This window comes from Anolis sagrei, chromosome 6 (assembly GCF_037176765.1).
Source record: "Anolis sagrei isolate rAnoSag1 chromosome 6, rAnoSag1.mat, whole genome shotgun sequence".
Classification (NCBI taxonomy): domain Eukaryota; kingdom Metazoa; phylum Chordata; class Lepidosauria; order Squamata; family Dactyloidae; genus Anolis; species Anolis sagrei.
The window spans coordinates 91,171,065-91,190,555 of record NC_090026.1 but is presented as its reverse complement, the minus strand read 5'-3'; the positions used below and the strand labels follow the sequence as shown (position 1 = coordinate 91,190,555).

Genomic DNA, 19,491 nt, shown 5'->3' with positions numbered 1-19,491 from the left:
CTCCTCCACAGTATGGATGGATCAAGGGTTAGGGGAGGGTGGGTGGTGGGTGGCGTACCATAAAATGCTGATGGGGATGGTTATTTAATCCAACTCGGGAGAGGAAAGAAGGAGGGCAGGGGGGAAAGAAGAAGGAGAAGGAGAAGCAGAAGAAAGAAAAAGAAGGGAGTGGATGCCTTACAAATATACATGCTGTTGGAGATGGAGAGGGGTTTTAATTTTCTTGCTTTTACTTCAAACAAAGCTCGCCTAAAGCCTGCGCCCGATCAATCTTCCCAGCCAAACGCTTTGACAGCCTCTGGCCCTTAAGAACACATTTAAAGCTTCTTCCTCTTCCCAGTATCAAATGTGGCGGGGAGAGAGAGAAAAAAGAAGGGGGGTTGGAAAGAAAGAGAGAGAAAGAAAGAAAAAAACCGCAAGTAAACATAGAAAGAGGATGGGAGTGCCTTTCTTTCCAAAAAGGATTTGATTTCATTATTATTAGTATTATTAATATTATTATTAATATTATTAGTATTATTAGTATTAATATTATTAAATTCTTCTCGTGGTGAGCATTTTTGGTTCCTTAGGATTCCTAGAGGTCTTCCCTTCCTGTTTCCCTCTAATATTGGGGGGGGGGGGTAGTCAAAGGGGAGGGGGAAAGGGCAACGAAGGAGGAGGTGAGGGATTTGGCTAGAGCAGGCTTTGTGAGGGAAATCGGCGTAGGAGGGTTATTGAGGAGCTTTTCTTGCTGGACAGGCTAATGGAAAACCCACCTGGAACAAAGGAGGCCTCCCCACTCACTCTCGCCTTTGGAGAAAAATGCCTGCCTTTCCCACCTTCCCACTCATCCCAATTCTGTCCTTTTAAAAAAAAAACTACCCCATTTCCCTCCTTCTCTAAATGAGATCTAAACTATGATATCGTTGGGGTGAGAAGGAGGGATTCAGATGGGGAGAATACATATAAACGGCAATATTAGAGGAAAAGGGTCAATGTATGCCTTGGAAATCAGAGGGAAACTCTTTTCTTTTCCATGCCAGTTAAAGTGGGTTTCTTAGACCCAAAAACCAGACCGTTATCCGCCCCAGACGGACAGGAGGCGTCTTTCTACAAATTCATTCTCAATGGGGAAATATCCGCCATTTGATCCATTCTCCTTCCCTCTTTTTCGGAGCTGAGGCTTTTTAGAAATAATTCCTCACATTATAAGCGTCTTTTTTTCCTCCCCTAATCGATATGATGGGGTTTCCAAAAGCTTTGTCCATTTCCTCTTCACGTTGGAGAGCCCAGCTGTAAGTATAAAAGGAACGGCTTAAAGCGAAGCTGGAATAAGGTATGTATAGATTGTAACATGATGATGCGGGAATAATGCATTTTTACGCAGTGGCTGGCTGTAGGGAGCTCACCAAAGGCTCCAAAAGAGGGGGACAAAGGGGGATTATTAGAACATAAAACCGGAAATATTTATAAATGGGGAGGGCAGAGAAAAGAGGGAGTATTTCTAGCAGAGAAACCTACATGGCGATAAAAAAACAATAGAAACAAAAATATGTGGAATATTCTGCAAGATAGAATTTTGCCCATCCATACGACTTATAATTGCAAAACCCAATGGAGAGAAACCCTGCATCTTGAAATTATAAAGGCAAACGAGTCTCTTTTCTGCTTTCTTTAAAAAAAATGCAAGGATTTTGGGTTGTTGTGAGTTTTCCGGGCTGTATGGCTGTGTTCCTGAAGCATTCCCTCCTGACGTTTCGCCTGCATCTATGGCAGGCATCCTCAGAGTTGTGAGACCTCAAAATCTCTAAGGATGCCTGCCATAGATGCAGGCGAAAGGTCAGGAGAGAATGCTGGCAATACAGCCAAGAAAACTTACAGCAAGCCAGGGATTCCGGCCATGAAAACCTTTGACAATACATTGCAAGGATTTTGTTTTCGTGGGGAAGCTCAGTCCATGCCTGGGGATGGGAGCATATTTTCCTAGAGATAGATCAGAAGCTAATAAGAAAGAAGCTATTTAGAGAGAGAGAGAGAGAGAGAGAGAGAGAATATATATATATATATATATATACACACACACACACACACACACACACACACACAATATATATATATATACTATATATATATATATATATATATATATAGAAACTATTTAGAGAGGGAGAAAATATATATATGCAGACATACAGACATAAATGCACACACTATATATATCTAGCTAATAAGAAAGAAACTATTTAAAGAGAGAGAAATATATATATCCACACACACACACACACTATATATATATATATATATCCACACACAAACTATTTAGAGAGAGAATATATATACACACATACATACATACACTATATATATTGTGTGTGTGTATGCATGTCTGTGTATATATATATATCCACACACATATATAAACTATTTAGAGAGAGAATATATACACACATACATACATACATACATACATACATACACACTATATATCTCTCTCAATAGTTTCTTTCTTATTAGCTTCTGATCTATCCCTAGGAAAATATACTCACATCCCCAGGCATAGAAATATCCCTAGGGCGGAAATAGTTCTCTCATTTCCCAACCCCCACCAGCATCTAGAAAAAAAGGGGATGAGATAGATGGGAAAGGAAGTTGGATTAACAAGACTTTCAAAAATCATAACACAAGATACTCCTGAGTTTCAGAACCTGCAGATGAGAGGAAGGAGAAGGAGAAAAAAACCTCGCTTGATGGAGAAGACTCCAAAGGAATCAACTCTCCTTCTCTTTCTTTCAGATGATCGTCTGGCACTCGGGGCCTGATTTATGATCGCCGCGTCTGGCTCCTTCATTATGGAGATGATGAATTGTATTTTGCCTGTAAACAAATGTGTTTTGAATCCGTGCCATATCAAATACGAGCCTTACACTGCGCGCCTGCTCATCTTTTGCCTGACTTCTGCTGGGTTCGCTTGCCATTGCCTCGTGGTTTCTCCCTCTTCCTTCCCTTTTTTCTTTCCTTTCTAGCCCTGCTGAAACCCTGCTTCAACCCTTTCCCATCACTCAACGTAAACAGGGGCTGAATTGTCCATTTGGTTCCCGGGAGGAAAAGGGTGGGAGGCAAGCCGTGCTCGATCTTTGCCCCCCTTCCTGGCAGCAGAGCCTTCGCCATAGGAACGGCTGGCCTCTTCCAGGGGAAAGAGCCCAACATGGCGAAGGAAGGACAAGAGGGGTGGGATGCGGGGAAAGAACAGCCTGCAAGCGAGAACCAGCCTCCGATTGAGGCCTCCAGAGGAGAAGGGAGCAGCCACAGCACCTGAGCTTTGGGACAGAATGGAGCTACAGAGGACAAGAAACACAATTTCCTTCCCAATCCGATACAAGCAAGAAGGAGAAGAAGAAGAAGCAGCACAAGCAACGCCAAAAGCACTGACTTCTTATAGTATTGAATCAAAACCTTTGGACATCTGGATTCCTGAATTACTACTATTCTTTTCCATCATCATTTTGGCCCACAAGACAATGGAGTTGCCTCATGGATATTTATTTTCCAATGTTTCCCAACCTCCCGCTTGTTATTTGAGGTGGAATCTGCTTCAGCTTTGTTGGCTGTGAGAAACCAACAGAGAACAACCTCAAGATTGGAGATTGGAGATTTATTGTATTTAATCCTCAAGGTTCAGGGGCCCTTTCTTCTTCTTTTTCTTCTTCTTCTGGTTTATTAAATTATTATTTATCAAATAACCGTGCTTTAAATCTCTATTATTCAGAATAAAAACTTTATTTGTAATTTTTTTTCAGAATGTGAGCAGCAAGGAATGTATAACTTCCAAAACAAATCGAGTCTCTTTGTCTTGTCCTTATTCAGGTTCTCGCGTTGTAATGTGTCCTGTTTGATTCCATGTTGACAAGACATCCAATTCTAGAGTGGCCTATTGTTTTGATTTCCAGATTTTATTGCATTTTTCTTTCTTTCTTTTTAAATAAAAGAGTTCTAGTTTCCCTTTTTCAAACGATATTCCCTACGTATGCCATTTCACATACAGCCAGGTAAATATCTCCTGAATTTTCAGGGTACAGAAGGGGTATTTTTTTAATATCTTTATATATATATATATGTATATAAATATGAACAGGTGGGGATAAATAAAAAAAATTAAACATTTAGATTATTCAAAGTTTGCAAAAAAATATAAATAAATCTGAAAGGTCACCAGCATACACACGTTGACGTACACGTTTTTATAATTTCCTTCAGGGAAGCCCTCGGCAAGCGCCTTTTGTTTATTTCTTTCTCGCTATTTAAAAGAAGTGCAATTAAAATAATACCAAAAAAAGCCTCCCGGGTTGGGATCAATCCGTAGGAACAAATTCACATTTGAGAACCGCCTGTATAGAAAATTTGTTCATAATACCCTGTTTTGATAAAAGAGTCGACATTAAGAATGTAGAAAGCCTTTGCGTTCCTCTCAAAGCGAGAACACAAGGCAAAGAGTTCGAGGAGATCAATATCCACTATGGAAACTAGAGGGCAATTCAAGCAACAAATATTGCTACGTCACATAAACTAGAAAATGCTTTCCTTTTTTGGAACCAAAAGAAAAATAGTAGAACAGAAGGAGAGGGGGAGGGGACTCCAAAAGTTTCCTTTTTTCTTTCCTTTTCTTAAAAAAAGGGCAGGGGGTTATTTATTTTTTAAGGATTCACTAAGCAACTGATGATATAATTACAGATGGGTCAATTTGGGGGCTTCCTGAATTCTTCCCTGAGAAGCATGGTGAGAAGTAAGGTCTGTGTAGGTTGGGTGTGGGTCACAAGGTCCATGGTGGTGATTGTTGCCCATTGGCCCACTGTAGTCCATGTTGGCAGCGGAAGGGTGCGGGAGGTGAGTCAGACCAAAGATGGAGGGCCCAGAATTCGTCATGGCGTCCACATAATTGCTCCCAACGTAGACGGGGCTTCCCTGTATATGTGGATTACCATAACCATTGCCTTGCAGAGAATGAGGGTCATATTCAGGAGTCACTGCGGCAGTTCCGGTGTATCTCTTTTGGGGAGGTGGGCAGTTAGTGAGAGGAGCCGGATATGACGTGGGGATGCCATAGGCGTTCTGGTGAGGCTTGTTGAAGGATGGAGGGGACTGGGGCTCGTAGGGCACGCTGTTGACTAGGGAGTGCATAGAGTTCAGGTAGCCTCCCGGAGCTGAGGGGACAGGACTTCTGCTGGGGGACTGTCCTCCTGAAGAGGTCATCATGCCTTTCCCTTTCTGATCCTTTTTGTATTTCATCCTGCGGTTTTGGAACCATATTTTGATCTGTCTTTCTGTGAGATTGAGCAAGTTAGCCATCTCTACCCTTCTTGGCCTGCAAAGGTATCTGTTGAAGTGGAACTCCTTCTCCAGTTCTACCAGCTGGGCACTGGTGTAAGCTGTGCGGGCTCTTTTAGAGGAGGGCTGCCCAGGGGGGCTTTTGTCACCAGCACAACTCTCACCTAGGCAAGCATACAAAAGGACAAGAGTGAATATGAGGCCATCTGACAACACAATCACCAGAAACAGTCACACAAACACCCTTAGCAATTCTGTGCTAAGATTGCCTCCTTCAGGCTAGTGACCTCCAGATGTTGTGGAGCCTAGTTTCCATCAAACCCAGCCATTATGAGAAGTGGTCAGGAGTGATGGGAGTTTTTCTTCCCTGAGATCTCCAGCCTGGAAGGGATTCCAATTCTACAATAAGTACAGCTGATTTTTCTAATCCGCAGTATCCACTGTGATTGCAGGCAGTTGCAATTCACCCAACAAATACAACAGTGGTTCTCAACCTGTGGGTCCTCAGATGTTTTGGCCTACAACTCTCAGAAATCCCAGCCAGTTTACCAGCCGTTAGGATTTCTAGGAGTTGAAGGCCAAAACATCTGGGGACCCACAGGTTGAGAACCACTGAAATACAAGGACACTGAACTAGTTATCCCTGTAGAACAGTATTTCTCAACCTATGGCAGTGGTTCTCAACCTGTGGGTCCCCAGGTATTTTGGCCTACCATTCCCAGAACTCCCTGCCAGTTTACCAGCTGTTGAAGGCCAAAATATCTGGGGACCTACAGGTTGAGAACCACTGATCTATGGGTTCCCAGATATTTTGGCCTTCAACTCTCAGAAGTCCTAACATCTGACAAACTGGCTGGGGTTTCTGGGAGTTGTAGGCCAAAACATCTGGGGACCCACAGGTTGAACCTAAGGTGCAGCCTTTGAAAACCACTGGAAATACAGCTGACCAAAACCAACAAAAAGTGCTTAAGCAAGGAAGATAAACACAATGGCAGATGAGGGCAGAGAGATAGAACTGAATAAAAGTTACATGATGTCAGCCCCCAAACCATCAAACCAAAGTTTCTTGTTACTTGAATTGGATTATTACCAAGTAATTGAAAGAAAGTCTGATAGGAATTGTGGGCTGAATGTTGCTTCACTATGAGCTTAAGGGTAAGGAGAAGCTGATTCCTTTAGAATGAACTGCAAAAGTCTCATTATCTTTGATGGGCCCAGGATGATAGCACTGACATTCAAAGTAGTCCTGAGGACTTCAAAATATATGTTTCATTAAATATAGCAGCTATTAGGAACACAAGACAATGAAAATCAGAACACAACCACCACCACCATGCAACCACAGTCTCTCCACTTCCTTCTCCAAATAGATACCATCTTGCCTGCCAACACAAACTGGTGAAGACTTACTTGGCTTAAAGCCATTTGGGGCCATGGATGAAGGAAATAAGCAGGCACACATGACCTCTTCTTGCATAAGGCAATGTCCTGTCTCAATTGGTGCTTTTGGGTACAAATGGCCATTTATTCAATTTATTATAATTGCGCCCACAACATGGGCTTGGATAATTACCAGATATTACTCTGACCTTTTGGTACGGGTTTATAGTTCTTAAACATTGCTGCAGAGACACAAAAGTCAGTAATATATAGCCAAAGGCCGTCAAAATTATATGTACATTCTTTTGAGATCTTGGAATGTGCTTCCAGGTTTAACATCAAGCTATGCACTCCAATTCTGTTCAGTTCTGTGGGGCTCGACTTCCAACCAGATAAGATTGAAGCACTAAGCATATTTACCTTCACACTAAGAAAGGTTTACTTACAGGTAGACCTGTTTCTGATTAGGTTGCCATCTTATTTGAATTGCTCTAAACACATATAATATACACCTAGATAAGCACACAGGCCAAATTCATTTTATCCAATTGGAACAGATCCATCAAATTTCTCAGTGGGAGTTTATGTAAATGTTCACCTGCCAAGTTCCCATTGATTCAGTGGGTCTACTCTAGCTGGCAGTAACAACTGGATGTAGGCCACAGTTTTAGGTGTCTCCCTCCCTGTGTATAACAAAGCCTGTCAGTGTTGGTTTTCTACTGTAACAGTTTTATAAAATGCATTGAAGAAAACATTTGCAAAAATTTTAGAATCCATTTTCAGAGCACAAGATAAATTGAAGAAGCAAGTGGGACATTAGATGCCAAATGCCTGGGGAGAGTGGAGCTAATACTTTTCTCATTGATTTGGGTTTACTTATATAATAGCACTGTTGATAAACACGATAATCCACCCATAATGTATTTATAGACCTGCCTGCACAGTGCTACAAGAAACCTAAGCTTTGTTTACCATACCACTCTGGTAAGGCTGCCAGTCTTGTGCGCTAAAATCAAAAGAGGTTATGAATATCAAGCAAAGCATTGATCCTGACTGCAGGTGATGATGAGCTATTTTATTCTCGTTACACTTTCGGCAGAGATAGGTCACTGCCTTATGACTAGAATAGTAGTAAGGGGGAAGGGAAGATCACAGGCCTAGCCAGGGGTTGAAACCAAGGCCTAGGGGCCCTTGTAACTGGGCCTGGTTTAACAGAAGTGGTACTGGGTGGGAGAGCCTGTAGGTTGCCTATGTTATGTCAAAGATGATTGAAACAGGCATCTCTGAGTCTGCAAAGGAAGGGTCTGGAAACTGGACAATTTCACATTCTTGTATAGGAGGCCTCAAAAGAGGCCACCTAAAGCAAACTGGGGCTTGTCTCATCATTCCACTCCATGCAGGAGGGGGTGTAAGGGTGTGGGAAGGTAGCCCTTAGGATCTCAAGAGATGGTGTCTGGATTCAATTTAGAACTGGAATAGATGGGGTGGGATGTTCCACCTCTTCCTCCAGACTCAATCAAAGTGAGTTAGAAGTCTCCAGAACTTCCCAACGACCAAGGATGGCGAAGGGAGGTAAGTACAGTGCCTGTTAACCTTCTCTCCACACGTGTTCCATACCTGAGCTGGACCCGCTGTGTTTCTGCTTGGTGTTTTGCCGAGACTCTTTCATCCAGGGGAATATCTGTTTGGACATGGTGGGCGAGTTCAAGATGGCGCCCTTGGTGGCGTTGGCCGGGGCGGAGGTGGCGTTGGGGGCGTTGGGAGGTGGCGACACCGAGGAGGGCGGTGGAGGGGGTGCTGGTTGTTGGGGGCCTTGTTGGCTTGGAGGCGGGGGCTGCTGCTGCTGCGGTTGCTCTGGAAGGACCTGGGGCGGGAGGGTCTGGCTGGTGAGGGTCCTCATGCAACTCTCATTGATGTCAGTGGCCTTGTGGTGGGGCAGGGCGCCCCCGCCGACCCCCCCTCCGCCGCTGCCGCCGGGGGACTGCAAAGAGCAGGCCGGTCGATGGTATTCCGTTTCCACCAGCGAGGAAGAAGGAGGCAGCGGAGGATATTGCTGCTGACTCGCATTGTAAGCGAAACCATTTGTTCCTTGGTAGGGATAGCCGCCATAGATCGCAGAACTGTCGTAATAGGTCGCTTTTTGCATTTCTGTTGTTTCCCAATATTTATTTCACAAACTGACAGGGTCTTGACACCCTTAAAGAATAACATTGGCACCCCTCTGTCACGTGACGTTCCTTCGCCAATGGCCCCTCCTGGTAGACCTAGGGTGCAGGGAAAGCAGGGGAGAGTGAAGAAATGGTACAAATCCATCTTACTTCCAATAGCTAAGTGACATGAAAGCCATAACAGAAAAAGTGGTCAGCAATATTTAGCAGCATGACTTGGCCCGGAGGCGAAGAGCATTTCGATTGGGGAGCCAAGGGGAAATCTGCTCGGAATTACTGGCAGCCAGAATCGTGGAGATTTCTGCTGGGGGAGAATGTGGGTTTCTGGGATTGAGACAGAGATTTAGGAGTGAGGAAAGGGGTTCAGAGTTTCGAACAAAGGGGACCTCTGTGGGTGAATTACACGGAGGGCCACGAGATAAGAGCAATTCAACAATCCTTGTGTATGTGTGTGTCTGTATGTGTGTGTGTATATATGTGTGTGTGTGTGTGTGTGTGTGTATATATATATAGTATTTATATACCGCCTTTCTCACCCCTAGGAGGACTCAAAGTGTGTGCATATATATGTGTGTGTGTGTGTGTATGTGTGTGTGTGTATCCTCCAGCAGAAAAGGGTTGTTTTTTTCTCCCCAGACTCCCAAGCCTCAAAGAAATTTCTGGGTTGCTGTGAGTTTTCTGGGCTGTTTTTTCCCCCATGTCAGGAGGGACTTGAGAAACTGCAAGTCGCATCTGGTGTGACCTCACAACCTCTGAGGATACCTGCCATAGATGCAGACGAAACGTCAGGAGAAAATGCTTCTGGAACATGGTCATACAGCCCCGAAAACTCACAGCAACCCAGTGATACCGGCCGTGAAAGTCTTCAACAATACACTGAACTTTCCCCTTGCATTTTAGAATTCATTTTATTCATTTACTTAAAAAAATACGGGCATCATGCCAAAGCTGAATAATATATTACTATTTTTCAAGATAGTATATACATTCAAACACCTCTATAATATTAACTGAAGGACTCCAGCTTTCTTACAATGCAAGAATTCGAACTCACGAAAAGTTTTGAGAAATGCCTAGACTGGGGATAGCCGGATCCTTTGGTGTTTAATAGCCTGCCAAGTTCCTGTGCATAAATTAGATTTAACTACTGTGACTTTAGACCGAGACACAAATCTGGCCTCTGGGTTCAAGCAAGATCTCCATGTAGCCAAACATAACAATCTGAAGCGGATCTCCCAACTAATCCTCCTTTGGAGAAAGTTTCTTTTCGCCTGATTGTCATCTGTGGGAAATCTTCATAACTAATCCAAAGTATCAAACATGGATGAGTTTTTTTTAAAAATAGAGGACTTTCCAAAGTTCTGCTCTTCCCACCCCTCCCCCGCTCTGCCTCCTGCTTCATGTAATATACCCAAATTCTACCTGTTCAAACATGATGGATTGGGGGAAAGATACACACACCAGGAACCTGAGGGGGAAAAGTCAGCGTTCATCTCCATGACCACGGCTTGAACTTTCCTACCAACTTAAGGATAATAGGTTCTGTCTTTGGAACTGCTATGTAATTTGATGTATGGGGGTCATTTGGCTGCAGAGAGGGGAATGGACACACAAAACCGCAGAGAGCTCCAGCAACCCAGGCGACTCTTTCCCTGCTCCCTCGGCAGTGTGTTTACCTGTCTGACCAGAGACGAGGCTTCCATTCACAATCACTGCCATCTTATCTCCAATCTAAGAACTTTTTACAAGGCCCGCAAAACCACCCAAATTAAAACCTCTCTCTTTCCACACCTTCACTTCCAGAGCCCCATCTTTCCCACAATTCAGGGCCAAAACAGTTGTCTGTCAGTGTTCATTGCTGGAGGGGAGCATTGCACAGTATCATAGGCACTCTCAAATTAATTGCATGTGTTTGCATTTCAATTCACACCGCTTTCCTGGAAAACAAGGCGCGTTATAGAGACACATTAATTTCATAACTTGCTTACAGATGGCAGCTGCCTTTTGATTTTTTTTCAAGATTTTTTTTCATGGCAATCAAGCCTTTGGTATTTATTACGTCAAGGTTGGAAAAGAAAGGCGATCTTGCGAGTTAGAGGAAGCCTAGATTGAAGGCCGCTTGGTTTGGGAGCAAATCGACTTCAACACAGATCCTTTACTTTGCACTGGATTGTGTCCCTCACTTTTGGAATCCGTTTCCTGGCTGATCTATTATTATTTTTTTGGCTTCTTTGGAGATGGGTGGGAGGGAAATTGTTAGGATTCCTCAAGTAGAAAGCAGGAAGTATAAAAAGGAAAGAATAGAGTTTTATAAGAGGCTTGGGAAGAGTCTAGTAACACCTTCCAGACTAAAATAGCATGTTAAAATCAGAAAACATTTATAAGCTGCAATAAATCAATTGGGTTGTTGTGTGTTTTCCAGGCTGTATGACCATGTTCCAGAAGCATTCTCTCCTGACATTTCGCCTGCATCTATGGCAGACAGCCTTAGAGTTTGTGAGGTCCGTTGGAAACTAGGAAAATTAGGTTTATATATGTGGAATGTCCACCCCATTTCCCTAGTTTCCAACAGACCTCCAACCTCTGAGGATGCTTGCCATAGATGCAGGCGAAACGTCAGGAGAGAATGCTTCTGGAACATGGCCATACAGCCCGGAAAACACACAACCACCAGTGATTCTGGCCTTTATTGTACTTCAACAGTACAATAAATCAATTGCTTCCAAAGGTTTTCTTCTATTCTGCCTCTACCTCCCTTTTCTTTTGTTTACCTTTCCTTTTAGGATAAAACAGACCAATATAACTATATCTCCAAAAATCAACAACTACAAATCCTCAACTATTAACACAGGGGTTTTTGCGGGGAGGGGGGGACTATACATACAAAAACACAAAGACCAGTATGTACCCCCTGCTGTTATAGATTTTCCTCCCTTTTGCTTGGAAGAAAGGAGAACTCATTCAAATAGAGGAAGAATGCCAAAGAGAGTTTGGGATGAGGGGAAGTAACTCAGTTTCCACTCCTAACAACAGGGAAGTCAAAGCAAGAGTAAAGCCATTAGCAAACAATACATGTAAGTATGCACAGCAGCTCCTATGGAAGCCAGGGGCAAAACCCGAATTGGAACAAACGTTTTAAGGAACTACAAATCCAGAGGTTAAAATCCTTGCTGCTAGCAGTTTGCCCATTAGAGGTAAAACAACTGATAAGATAACAAAAAGCAAGTGTAAGGAGGCAAAAACATAATTAGGCCCCAGCACACCATTATGTCTGGACGCTGTATTTGTTTCAAGAAGGTGACATCAACAAAAGCTCGAGCTACAAAAGGTTTCACAAGACACCCCCCCCCCCCCTTTAAACTGAAACTGACTAATGGGTTGATCCCTTCAGAAACTACCCCAGCAAAGTTCGTCTGCCAACCTGATCTCTTGGTAACTGTGGATCTTTATTATGGGATAGGTGAGCTTTAATCCTAGGCTCGATCATGTCCATGTTTATGCCCAAATCAGTCCCACTGAGTGTGGGGCCACTTGCTGTTCAGGAAGACTGTAGCCTCCTTCCAGCACAACCCTATGCCTCTTGAATTGGGAAGCAGGCTACAATATCTTGGGGAATGGGGTGAAGGGGAAAACATGCACAAGGAGCCCTTAACCTGAGTTCGGGAAAGTCTGATGTGAACAACACTAGACTGGCCTTTGTAAACAAAAATGTTGGGGCTTCAATAATACCCAAGTACTTGAGTATCTTACCTCTAAGATAACTTTCCTAAGTTATAAGCAGTACTGGGAAGTTTTCCCTTGGCTAGAGAATGATCCCAATTTTTCTTTCAAGCTTCACCCCAAAATAAACAAAGCCCGCTTCCCTTCCACTGGTGGACCCGTCATCCTCAGAAGGCAGCATATTTGGAGGTGAACCACTTTATCCTCATGAATAGGCCTAAAAGTGCCCCCAAACTGAAAATTTGGACCCTTAAGGTTCTTTCTCTCTTTCTTGGCTTTTGATTAACCCCACCCTTTGCTTGATGGGTCCCCCACACTCCCTGCATCCCTCCCGCCTTCTCGATCAGCTCTAGAATTGCCCCCCCCCCCCAAATGTCCTTCTGCCAGTTTTCAAAATAAGTTGAAGGGGGAGAGAGAGGGGCCATCGGCCTGAACTCCAAAGTGCGCCAGGGTCTATCCGTCACTGCCTGGAAGGAAGCTCCAAGCCTGGTGAACTCTTCCTGAACCGAGAGCGAAGTCTCTGGTCATAAATCACCAGGACATAAACTCCGCCATTCACCCCTGATAGCAGCGTTTTTGTGGCCTGCTTACCTTTAACTTCTGACGACTTCGGGCGGAAGCCGGCCCTGGTCCTCTCTTTGGAGGCTCGGCGACAGCCCTGGGAGCAGCAGAGCTCTTCCTCTCCCCACCCAGGACCGAATCCACTCCCCCCCCCCCGCTTCCCCACTCCACAGCCGCCCGCCCCGGCAACCAAGCGCCTCAAACTCCTCCGGGACAGGGGTAGGGGTCCCCCTAACTCATCTCCCCCGGAAGGGAGTCCACGAGCCGAGACGGGAGGAGCCCTAGTTTGGAGAGGACGAGAGGAGGACACGCGCGCGAAGGGCGGGGGGGGGGTTGCTCCAGCTCCGGCAAAAACCCTGCCCCCCTCCCCTTGCCTTTACCTCGCTCAGGCCCCTACTTCCACCTCCCCACTGCCTCAGGCGGCAAAAGAAGAACAGGGTGCACTTCCAGGACTTTCTTCGACCTCCCTCACCCTTTATGGAGCAAGCGTCTCCTCACATCCCTAGCCTAGCCTCCCTCCTAACATCCCATCCAGCAAGGACTGAACAAACAAAAAAAAACAACCCGGAATTTCCACGCGCGCACCAACTCACTGGGCCGTTTGGACGACTGGCTCTCCCAACCTTGGGGGCCTTGGTTGGGGCAGAGGCGCTCGCCTGGAGAAGTCCGGGGCGAGGCAGTGGGCGAGCAGGGCCGGGCAGGAGGCGAGCAAAGCAGGCAGCGGAGTGGGGTGGGGGAGGGGAGGGGGCGAGGGAATGGAGGGAGGGAGAAGAAAGAGGGAGTGAAAGAGGGAAGCGCCGGGGCGGCACTAAAGGCCAGGAAAATTATGTTAATGAAGACAAAAGATGCTCACAAAAGGGGTCACTCGCCCCACACCATCCTATATTTCTCCATCTATAGGGGCAGAGATAGATACACACACACACGTGTGTGCATATATATGTATACGCATATATGTATATGTATATACATACCTAAGTCGAACAAAATCATAATCTAGTCTGTCTATCTATCTATCTATTTTGTGTTTTGTGTGTGAGAGAGAAAGATTATGGCTTTGGTGTGCTGAATGCATAGCATTCTTTCTGAGGAGGGGTTGTTGTTGTGTGCCGTCAAGTCCTTTCCGCCTTATCGGGATCCTAACCTGGGGTTATCTTGGCAAGATTGGTTCAAAGGGGTTTGGCTTCCCTCTGAAGCCGAGAGAGTGTGGTCTACCAAACCTTCACCCAGTAGGTTTCCATGTTACAGAGGGAATTTGAACCCTGGTCTCCAGAGTTGTGGTTGTCACGACTTGGGGGTTTCCCTTGTTTAATAAATGAGAAGACATCCTCTGATCCGTCTACCACCCAGGCCAGCCTTGAGAGCGATTGCAAAGGAACGATGAAAACAATGACATTTGGAGATAGTGAACAGCCAGCTCTGGGTGCCCATGTCAAGATGGGACTATATCCGTAACCCTAACCCTTCCTTCCCCCAAGCCAGACACACATATACCCAGACCTGTTCCTGTGCAAGTCAACTTCTAAGAATTGAGGACCAAGGGAGGATTGATGAGAGTTCTGTGAAAACTGAATGTCCTTCCTAGAAAGACCCATCTGGTTCCAAACCTCAGACTGAGTGGCTTGCCTTTTGTCTTTGTTTAAATCAGTGGGGATTAAGTGGGCCGTTCTAATAGTCGTTTAGCCCTTCGTAAATCCAACAGAAACAAACGGGATTTGCTTGTGAGTAAACATGATGGGGGTGAAGCGAAGACAAGTCCAAGTTACATAAATGGGATTTAATTTCCTGGTCATTCTGAAGTGTGGTTAGACTTTCCTAAGCATACCTGGGTCAGACTGGGGGCCCGTCTTGTCTTCACAGCCCTATATCCCAGAATACCAAGGCAGAAAATATGTGTGTTATGGGTTATAGGGCTTTCTAGGAGTGTACTTGCAGGTCCCTGAGATCCCAAGCCCCCTACACACAGCTGAATAAGGTCCCCTATTATCTGCTTTGAACTGAGTCTACACTGCCATATATTCCAGTTCAAAGCAGATAATAGGGATTTTTATTTATTCAGCTGTGTGGAGGGGGCCTGGGATCTCAGAGACCTGCAAGTACACCCCTAGACAGCCCAATAACCCATTTTATACACACACACACACATATATATCCATATATATATCCATATATATATACACACACATGCATATACACACACATTTCGATGTGCATGATTCAAAATATAATACTGTATATAGATAGATAGATAGATATACATATACATATATGTATATGTGGATGGGCGAATATATTTTCCCTTCTATGAACTTTTTTTCCTGCTTCTTCCTTCCTCTCTTTTTCCCCCCTTTCTTTCTCTCTCTTTCTTCCTCTCCCCCTCCTTCTATTTTTCGTCCTTCTCCTCTCCCCTCTTCTTTTCTCCTCCTTCCCTTTCTCTTTCCATCCATTCTCCAGCCACCCTAACCCTAGTCAGATTAATACCGGTATTTTTCCAAGGAAGGAGGGAAGGATGCGCAGTGCACTCTTGTGTGTATTTGCATGAAAAGAAAACTGAAGGAAATGAACCAGGCAAAGGGAGGTGAGGTTTGCGAGGAACACAAAGAAGTCCGACATTCAAAGGGACCTTCCAATGCTGCCTAGGTGCGATTTTGACAAGCCCGCGTTAGGCAAGGTGCGAAAAATACAAAGAGACCTCTTCAAACCGCAATGTCACCTTACAGCCAAAACAAAGCCAAAGGGGTGAAAAGGGGGGATTTAACACACATGCAAACACACACACATAAGGAGTCCTAGGCCAGGGTGGCCTCTCACGCATACCAATGGTTTGTGTCATTTATGGCGAGGCAAGATTTATGACTTCATGCGCCCCAGCTGTAAACAGAGCTCCACAACAGAACAACACTTGCTCCGCGTCGCATCTTGCGGTGGCTCCACATGAAAGGAGAAACTGAACCGGCGTAGGAGGGGGGCACGGGGCGAAAGACCCCGAAAATGGCAGGGTAGGCATTTTTGGCCCCTGGAAGGCGGGGGAAAGAGGCCGCCTCATTGGTCAATAATCAACCCCACACTTTCTTCTCAAAACTGCTGACCTGACTTTCTCCCTTTTGGTCACTGAGGAAAAAATAAACCCGAAAGAAAGAAGGGAGAAAGAGAGAGGGGGCGATTCAGAACTTGTGGTTTCTGAGGGGAAGGAAAGAATAAATAAGGCTTTGTCTTAGAGAAAATTTCGAAATGAAACAGGGCAAAGCCACCGGATTGGGGCATCTCAGCCTGCCAAGGTTGTAAAGGACTTTCAAGATGGGTTGCTGTGAGTTTTCCGGGCTGTATGGCCATGTTCCAGAAGCATTCTCTCCTGACTTTCAAGATACTTCCTTTAGGACTCTGGCTAAAGTTCTAATGCATTTGATATGTGGTCTTTTTTTATTCCCACCCCTCTTCCATGAAGATAGTTCGGCTTTAGGATCTTGACAGTTCAAGACCTGAATATTAGAATATAAGCGATTATTTATGGGGTGAGATTCCACCGCACTCGGTGCTTCATCCAAGTGTATGCTTTCTAGACCCCCCCCCCCCCCAGCTTCCCTTTCTTTGTCTTTACTTCTCCTTTGAAATATATAATAATGGATTGCTTTTGTTTGACTACAACCAGCTTGTTTTCTCGATTTTGGGTTTACGCTAATCCAAGGGGTTCCAGTTAACTAGGTTTTAGTAGACATGACTTATAGGTGACAAAAATCCTCTCTTTTAGGTGGAGAAAAAAGTACAACATCTAGGGAGGCAAATAAGCAACAAACCAAGGAAACGTCTCTGTATACTTTGGAAACTAACACTTCCTTGAAGCTGCAAGGCCATTCAATGCTAATCAAGGTGGCCAATTGCTACAGTAACACTTGCCTCAAACAGACAAGAGTTCTTTCTCCCATCCTGGACTTTCCAGGGATATAGAAATCCCGCTTGCCTAGTTTTCAACAGACCTCACAACCACTGAGGATGTCTGCCATAGATGCAGGCGAAATGTCAGGAGAGAATGCTTCTGGAACATGGCCACGCAGCCCGGAAAACTCACAGAAACCCAGTGATTCCCCGCCATCAAAGCTTTCTTTTCTGGGAGGGAAAAACCCTCGACAGTAATGCGGTCAAACAGTAAATGGATATAGGATGCATTGTGATAAATAAGTCTAGCTATATCTGCTCATTTTCTCGCTGGCTGGCTCTGTATATATATGAGAAAATTAGAATAACTATGGGACAAGAGACAAGAAAGGAGCGGAGAGACGTTTCCGCTGAATTCATTACAGGGAGAGCTTGGGATAGACTCTTGATAAAAATCCAATTTCAAGACGCCTAATATCTCCAGCTCGGGTTTGGTTACCTGGAAGCGAGGGCTGGGCTGGCTTTGGTGGCACTTGCCTCCCCTTTAAGAGCCCTTAAAGCCGCCGTCCCACAACTGGACACTCTCTCCTAGGCTTCGCAAGTCTCTCTTATCGCTGTTTATTTTCCCCAGCTTAACCCCCCACCCCACCCGCTCCTTATAACTGCTATTGACACTTCATTTTGTATTTACTCAGCATTTATTGCGGGTTTGCCCTAATCTCCCCACCCACAAGAAACACACCCCTCTCCCAGCTCCGACCCACAAAGCCTCTTGACTCTCGCGATGGGGGCTGTGTTATTTATGGCTGTTTTAACTGGGTCAACACGCGCCAGAACGGGATCATAAATCATAGGAGTCCGTGGCAAAGCAACCCAGCCGCTATTAAGGCTTACGCTGTGTTTTTATTTTGATTGGCCTATTTGGAACCGACTCTTCTCTGTCCTCCTCTCCTGCCTTTCCGAAATCAAAGCTGCTTTCAAACCAGGAGGAACAAAACAGGCTCGGTTATAATATTTTGTCTATAGCTAGACCCTGATAGGTTGCTTTGCATGCATTTCTTGGGCACCAGGTCGGTTGTCAGACCAGGAAGGAGAGGGGAAAGGAAGTGTAGGGTCAGAAAGAAACCTTACGCCACGCTATTGAGGGGATTCTTCATCTTTCCAGTCTTTTCCCCTGTCCTTAAAGATTGCAACCCCAAATTGAATAATACCAACCGGCCAGTATGGGAAAAAGGGGGAGAAAGGGAGGGAGGGAAGGAAGGAGGCACAACTCGGTGTAGGCGAGCGCATTGCCCCGGCCCACTGGCAACATAAATCAAAAGTCAGCACTCTGACCTTTCGCAATGCTGGGACTCAGTGGTGGATGTAATTTTATATAACATTTGTCCCCTTGTATAACACAAGCAGGGCTTTCATTTCCCGCCGTTATTGAGGGTGCATTTCCGTCCATAAAACGGAATGAATCGCTTGTTTTAAGACTTGGTGAGAAGTCTCGGAAAACTGAGAATATAAACCTGGGATTGGGGGAGAAAGGACAAGAGATGGGGGGTGGGGAGTTAATATCTATCTCTTTTCCTTTCTCCATCTCCCTCCGTTTAGGGAGAATCTAATTATGGTAGGGCATGGAGGGATGTTTTTATTCCTTTCTTCCATTGAAGGTGGAAGAAGATGGAAACCTCTCGACCTGAGGGTTTCATCACAGGTTCACAAAACCGGCCCAGCAGTCTTAGCAAGCCCCACGAATATCAACAAAAGGTATCAAAAACGGTGCTTCCAAGGGTCCAGAATCAGACAGAGGCAACCAATCTGACTTCTATATTCCTTTCTCCTAAACACAACAAAACAGGGCTTCCAAGGATCCAGAATCAGACAAAGGCAACCAATCTGCCTCCTATATTCCTTTCTCCTAAATACAACAAAACAGGGCTTCCAAGGTCCAGAATCAGACAGAAGTAACCAATCTGCCTCCTATGTCCCTTTCTCCTAAACACAACAAATCTGGCTCCTATATCCCTTTCTCCTATACACAACAAAATAGTGCTTCCAAGGGTCCAGAATCAGACAGAAGTAACCATTCTGCCTCCTATGTCCCTTTCTTCTAAACACAACAAATCTGACTCCTATATCCCTTTCTCCTGAACACTCCCGGACGCCAGTATATTAGGATAGCAAAGCAAAAACACCCCAGCTTTTTGTGAGTTTGCTCAACAACAAAGATCACACAACATGGAGACGACTCAAGGCATAAAGAAATAATAATAAGCATAAAGGCTAGAATAGAAGAGGAGACAGAAGGAAAGAGATTCTCCCTTCTATTTGTGGCAAGGCTCCTTCTCTCTTCCCAACACCCACCACCACAAATCCAGGGAAACAAAGGGGGAAACCAGGCTTGACTGGTGTCCATCTCCACCCCGAAGCCTTTTTCTCCTGACCTTTAACTCGCCCAGCGATAAGTCGCGCCCGCAAAATCGAAACAATCGGCGGA

The 19,491-nt window shown here is 45.0% G+C and overlaps 1 protein-coding gene across 3 annotated transcripts in view; it reads right to left on the bottom strand.

Moving 5' to 3' along the window:
- Positions 1-3,740: 3,740 nt before the first annotated feature.
- Positions 3,741-19,491, bottom strand: part of HOXA3 (homeobox A3) — a 125,215-nt gene continuing 109,464 nt past the window's right edge. For 2 of the 3 annotated variants that reach the window (XM_060782035.2, XM_060782037.2), the window contains 2 exons: positions 8,302-8,948; positions 3,741-5,468 (listed from right to left, as the gene is read on the bottom strand). In XM_060782035.2, coding sequence (XP_060638018.2) covers positions 4,705-5,468; positions 8,302-8,830 — 1,293 coding nt within the window. In that variant the 5' untranslated portion in view covers positions 8,831-8,948 and the 3' untranslated portion in view covers positions 3,741-4,704. Of the gene's footprint in view, positions 5,469-8,301; positions 8,949-13,163; positions 13,237-19,491 lie in introns of those variants that run through there. The other variant, XM_060782041.2, reaches the window with a different exon arrangement.